Consider the following 6,936-nt stretch of genomic DNA (forward strand, 5'->3'; position numbering starts at 1 on the left):
CCATGTCCCTCTAAGCTGCATTAACACGTGTAAATACATCTAAATGCCACTTCATATGCAACTTCTGCAAAGATGAATTTTATTGATACTGATTAAATTTTTAAGTAACAGCCTAAATTTATTATTATAATTGACTGATTAAATGTAAGAATTTGACTCAAAAGATGATGTACACTTTTAGAACAAAATGGCTTTATAAAGGTAAAAAGTGCCAATAAAAGGTAAATATCAATTTAAACATAAGAAAATATTAATTTCTATCACTGTTGTGAACTGACCACACAGAATATGAAATATATCAAAAACTTTAGGAGTCAGCTGTCCACGGTAGTCCTTAAGATATTATCACAATAACACACTCAGCAAAATATTGTCTAATTATCTAATATAATATAAAAATATTGAGATATTATTTTCTGTCAATATCGCACACCCCTAGTACTGACACAAAATGATTTGCAACGGTCGCTTTGTCATAGACAGCCTCAAACAGTTGGTTTATTTCTGGCCTTTTTTCTTTTCTTTTCTGTTTTTTTTTTGGCTAGTAAGTTATGAATGGCCGGTAACTTAAAAATTGAGTAGCCAAATTGGCTGGTGAGTGAAAAAGTTAATTTCAATCCCTGTATATGTATAAATATAGCCTACAGTATGTAAAAAAAAATCAGAGCTCGTGGTCTGCCGGTAGGTGCCTATGCCCCCCCCTTTTTTCCTCCTTTACAGTTGTCAGTGATGGCTTCATCTCGTTCTGTGCTCCATCATTAATCTGTTTCACACACGCTTGGGAAGGGAGAGCTATTTGATGTTTTATTTAGCAGTTTCCTGAGGGTTCCCCTCAGATCTCGTCTTCCTCGGCTCAGCTAGACGCTTGTGTGTTTCTCTGGCTCTGTCTGTCTGTCAGTCGGTCTCTTTCTCTGTCTGTTTTCTCTCTCTGAGTCTTTTCCGCTAGGGATTGCTCTCTGAGCTGCTGTTGTTGTAGTGCTGCTCTTTGTGATGTGAGAGTCGGGGGTGTTTAGAGAGAAGATGATCTTTGTTGATTCAGGGCTCGGATTTATGCTGCCAGTTTTTGAATTGCAGAAAAAGTCAAACTAATCTAATAGATATATCAAATTCACCCTGCAACACAAACAGGACATCTTCTTTAATTACATATAATATCTGTCAACTGATACACTACAACAGCACATATACTGTTCAAAAGATGATTCTTCTGCTCACCAATGCTGCATTTAATTAATCAAAAAGACAGTAAAAACTAATCAAATATTAACTGTGAAATTTGCTGCTCAAGGAACATTTCTGATTATCAATGTTGAAAACTGTTCTGCTGCTTAATATTTCTGAAGCAATTGATTTTTTTTAAGAAAGTTCAAATTTAAAGTATTTATGTATGTAAATAATACATTTATAGTATATAATATCATATTATATCATCTTGGATTACCAAGATGGCGCCGACGCTGATGGCTGCCTCCGTGGCGTGCTCCGCAGTTGTTTTTATGTTTTTGTTAGTTTGTCCTGTCTTTAGTTATATCCCTCGAATCAGTTTCACCAGAGACGAATTGCTGGACATTCGGCAGTACACACCACCCGATATTTCACCGGTTTTGGAAACCTCCCTGCTCTCCCCCCACTCACCATCATGGAGAGCACTGTGACTGCAGTGGAGTCATTCAGGTTCCTGGGCACCACAATCTCTCAGGACCTGAAGTGGGACACTCACATTGACTCCATTGTGAAAAAGGCCCAGCAGAGGTTGTATTTCCTTCGCCAGCTGAGGAAGTTCAACCTGCCACAGGAGCTGTTGAAACAGTTCTACTCCGCCATCATTGAATCCATCCTCTGCACTTCTATAACTGTCTGGTTCAGCTCAGCTACCAAATCTGACCTCAGAAGACTACAGAGGGTAGTTCGGACTGCTGAGCGAATCATTGGTACAACCCTCCCTTCTCTCCAAGAACTGTACTTATCCATAGTGAGCAAAAGGGCTGGCAGAATCACTCTGGACCCCTCACATCCAGCACACTCCCTCTTTGAACTGTTGCCATCTGGTCGACGCTACAGAGCACTGAGCACCAGAACGGCCAGACACAGGAACAGTTTCTTCCCTCAGGCAATCCATCTCATGAACACTTAACAATAACTGTGGAACACACACTATTTATACACTCATACACTTATTTATCTAACACTCATACTCAGTCTACACCTCAAATTTGCACATAATATACAGTACCTGTACATACAAAACTGTCTATTGTAATATACCTGCACATACAATTGTCAATTTATATATTTTTATTCCTTATTTACTTTTTTTATTTTTTATTATCTGTTTTTTGTTCTGTCACTGTCATTCTGTTACACTGTGGAAGCTTCTGTCACGAAAACTAATTCCTCGTATGTGTAAACATACCTGGCAATGAAGCTGATTCTGATTCTGATTCTGATTCTGATAAAGTTCATGTATATATATAGTATTTATGTTGGAAAAGCTTTTAATAGAAAGCTACTTTACTGTCACTTTTGATCAATTTAATGCAAATAAAAAATATTAATTGGCTAAATAAGAATAAAAAAATAAAAATAAAAACTTACCTCAAACTTTTTAATGGTTATAAATATAGGCCTATATGTTTATTATATATTATATATTTAAATAATATTTCATTCAGTACTGTTACAGTATTAATAATATTAATATTGCATTAAAATATATACAATAGAAAGTTTTCAATAGAATGTCACTTTACTCTCATTTTTGATCATTTTAATGCAAATACAAGTAATAATTTGCTAAATGAAATAATTTATAAAAAAAAAGAAAAGAAAAAAAAATCTGACTCCAGACATTTAAATGTTTATAATATATACCTATATTTTTATTATATATTATACATGTTATTTATATTTTATTCAGTACTGTTACAGCATTATTAATATTACTATTAGTATTATATTACTGTGTATAGTACTGATATTAATATTAATGATGCTGTAACAGTACTCTAACAAGCATTACATAAATACAATATAGTAATATATAATAATAATTTGATAAATATTTAAATGTTTATAATATAGGCCTATATTTTTAATTATATATTATACATTTTAATTATATTTTGTTCAGTACTATATGCAGTAATATAGTACTAATATTGATATTAATATATATAATAATAATTTTCAACGATCTTATCAGATCTCGAGCCGCCATGTTTTGAACGATCCAAACGTAACACGCTTCCGCCATTCCCCACCTTGAAGCAATGATTGACGGAGGGTGGGCGTGGTCAGCCTGGAATGCATTTTCAAAGCCGCACTGAATTTTGCTACAAATATCCCACGGCGTCAGGATGAAAATGCAATCCGAAGTGTTCTAACTGTTAAGTCTGTTTTGAGGTTCCAGTTCACTTAGAAGGCAGCTAGTAGACGGCAAGGTCAGTGTGTGAATTCACCACCTGCTCTCAGCAACAATTCATGAAGCAGAACAATCCGTGTTTGGACACTGAAGGCACATCATATATTTATCGTGGAACAAGATGTAAAGTGCCTGCAATCTCTTCTGTTGTATCAGGTGATAAAGGCGGTGGAGGAGAACTACAGGCTGCCGGGTCCCATGGACTGTCCGACCGCCCTCTATCATCTCATGATGGACTGCTGGCAGAAAGACAGGAACAGCCGGCCCAAATTCGAGGAGATTGTCAGCTTACTGGACAAACTCATCCGCAATCCCAGCAGCCTCAAGGGTCTAGTTAACCCATCAAACAGGTAGACGACCAGCCGTTATTGGTTTATTTGTGTTCCTTTGTTCTCGTTCTTTATTGTTCCCATCAGAGTATATGCTAATTATGCTGTTATTTACAGCATGTGATTAATGTCGACTGTGAGATCTCAAATTATGTCACGTCTGTGAAGCATTGATAACCACGTGTTAAGCACCCTGGTACACGGTTGTCACAAGAAATCAAGGTTTAATGACACTTGTGACAAATACGCACTCACATTTCATGATTTAATGTTGCGTTAAACAGAAGTGACAGTGTGCAAATGACTTCCAATTACTGTGATTATACGTATCGAATACATTTGCGGTCTGTATTCTTACTTGTTGGAATCATCCATTATCTGTAATTGTGTTATGCAATTATGTCCAGGTTTAATATGAAATTGATTTGGAGTCTGGGGATGTTTTGGGGGCTGCGTTATTGCGCCGTAATTTTCTTTATTTGCCTTGGATGATAATATTAGCAAGTGTGGCCAAGAGATCATTGATTATATTAATATGTATAGTCATAATACGACTTAATTTAACATGCATATGAAAGCAGTATTATAAGCTGAGTTTCATACTAATATTTGTTCTGCATTCTTAAAATGGTTTGTCAAATAGCAAATATAGGGGACTTAAGACCCCAGTTAAAATGTTTTTAATGTAACATTTTATTGCAAATTTTGTGTGAGGAAATAAACAATCTCAGATTTCAAGTTTAGGCTCATGTTTTGTATAATAGCACAGTTATTACAGTATAATAACACAGTTATTATAGTATTATAACACAGTTATTATCATTTTACATATTTTGAGGCAAAAACTTGCATCATACATGTACTAAAAGCCTGTTAGATGGCGTATTATACTTTGAGTCAGCTCAGATCCGTAAACGTTTTTATTATCCAGCCTTCACCTAGAACTGTAATGTCAGGTTCATACATCCATTTGTTCACCACTGTACCTGTCTCTCCCACAGAGTGTCCAATTTATTAGTGGAGCATGGGAGCCCTGAGGGCTGTGTATTCAGATCGGTGGAGGAATGGTTAGAGGCCATAAAAATGGGTCGATACACTGAGCTTTTCACGGAAAGTGGATACACTTCTCTGGATGTAGTCACTCAAATGACCTTGGAGTAAGTCATCTGTTGTGGAGGTCATGGAGAATCTTTGCCTTTCACGTAATGTTTAGAGTTGTATTGAGAGTGTTTTTATCAGGGGGAGTTTGGATGCACTTTCTAACTGTTACAGTTTATGATGCGAAAGAGATGCAGAATAAGGTACTGTAATTTAGGTAATTGTTTCCAGAGTTGAAATGTTACTTTATGTTCTTTCAGAATAGGCTGCACTAATAAAGACAAAATTAAGGGTAGAGTTTAACACTAATTTAAGTTTTTAGAACTAATAGTCTTTTCCATACAACACAAATGAATGGAGACTGGGGAGGATGACCTGTCAAAAGCAGGTTTGATGTCAAATGAAACATTTCAGCGAAAAGATTAAAGGGTTAGTTCACCCAAAAATGAAAAATTAGCCCATAAATTACTCACCCTCAAGTCATCCTAGGTGTATATGACTTTCTTCTTTTTGACACTTTTTTTTTTATGGATGGGCGCATTTTATTTAACTGTTTTTGGACGGATGCATGCAACACCCGCTGAGTGGCATTAAACATCTTGAAAGATCAAAGACCATTTTTAATATAACTCCAACTGGATTTGTCTGAAATAAGAAAGTCATATACACCTAGGATGACTTGAGGGTGTGTAATTTATGGGCTAATTTTCAGTTTTGGGTGAAGCAACTTAAATGTTGGATCTTTTGTCACAAAAGTCAACATTCAGTTTTGTTGAATGGAAATGAGCAGCTTAGACATTCTGCTAAATATTTGCGTTTGTGTTCGATGGAAGAAAGAAAGTCATGTTGCATTTGGAACATGAGGGTTTTCATTTGTGGGTGTTTTAAACTGTTATTTTGGTAATATTTATATAGTATTATAGTAATCAGTAATATTTTGAATTAGCTTTTAGATATTTTCAGTTTACATTATTTTATTTATTTATTTATTTTATTTTGGTAATGTTATGTGCTTTGTTATTGTATTCTTTTTTTATATTTCTATTTAGCTTTATTTTTATTTTAGTTTGAGTTTGAGCAATTTTAGTGCTTAATTTGTATCTATCTATCTATCTATCTGTCTGTCTATCTGTCTATCTATCTATCTATCTGTCTGTCTATCTGTCTATCTATCTATCTATCTATCATTCATTCATTCATTCATTTTATTTATTTATTTATTTATCTATATATAATTCATTCATTCATTCATTCATTCATTTATTTATTTATTTATTTTTTTAAGTTGTCAAGGCCATTTTTCCCATTCATCCATTTATTCATTAATTCAACATTTATTTCAATGAACAAAAATGACATTTAATAGTTTTAAATTTTGTTAACAATAACAACTTGTTTAAACCATTTAATTTTGATTAGCTTTCATAGATAGAAAATGAACAGCAACAATGTTATTTGTGAAGCAAACTTTTCAAGATCCTTTCTTTCATTTTGTGTAACAACAGGAAACAACAGTAGTAGCAAAAGTAGCTTTTACAGAGAAAAACAGAATTGAAACATTTTACTTTCATTTTTCGATGGTCAAATTTCACAAGTCACTAAAGTTTGGTCCAGTTAAACTAGATAGCTATTTTTTATTTTTATTTTTTTTGACTGACTCCAGGTTATTTAATCATTATCAGTGAATAGCAGGAATACATTTTATATCTATTAAAAAAAGAATAAATAAATAAATAAGTGAGTGAGTGAGTGTGTGTGAGTGAGTGAGTGAGTGAGTGAGTGAGTGAGTGAGTGAATGATTGAATAAATAAATAAAAGGCTGATTTGTTGTTCTTTTGCAGAGATCTTAGGAGGGTTGGAGTCACTTTGGCTGGCCATCAGAAAAAGATCCTCAACAGCATTCAGGAGATGCGAGTCCAAATGATGAACGCCACTATGCCCATCTTAGAGTGGCCTCAGAGGAACCTCCAACAGTAGCCTAGCACTTTCTACGGACACTTATTTATTGAACTGAACTATTTAATGAAAAAAAAAAAAAAATTGACACTGATGAAAAAAAAAAAAAACGTGTAGAGATAGACAAAAAGT

At 34.3% G+C, this 6,936-nt stretch overlaps 1 protein-coding gene across 2 annotated transcripts in view; it reads left to right on the plus strand.

Annotated features, from left to right (window-relative positions):
* Positions 1-6,907, plus strand: part of epha5 (EPH receptor A5) — an 81,883-nt gene extending 74,976 nt beyond the window's left edge. For both annotated transcript variants that reach the window (XM_016573692.1, XM_016573693.1), the window contains exons 15-17: positions 3,578-3,771; positions 4,752-4,907; positions 6,690-6,907. In XM_016573692.1, the coding sequence (XP_016429178.1) occupies positions 3,578-3,771; positions 4,752-4,907; positions 6,690-6,825 (486 nt within the window). In that variant the 3' untranslated portion in view covers positions 6,826-6,907. The remainder of the gene's footprint in view (positions 1-3,577; positions 3,772-4,751; positions 4,908-6,689) is intronic.
* The last annotated feature ends 29 nt before the right edge of the window (positions 6,908-6,936 follow it).

The sequence above is a fragment of the Sinocyclocheilus rhinocerous genome, unplaced genomic scaffold (assembly GCF_001515625.1).
Source record: "Sinocyclocheilus rhinocerous isolate Xijiao unplaced genomic scaffold, SAMN03320098_v1.1 scaffold2277, whole genome shotgun sequence".
NCBI classification, from domain to species: domain Eukaryota; kingdom Metazoa; phylum Chordata; class Actinopteri; order Cypriniformes; family Cyprinidae; genus Sinocyclocheilus; species Sinocyclocheilus rhinocerous.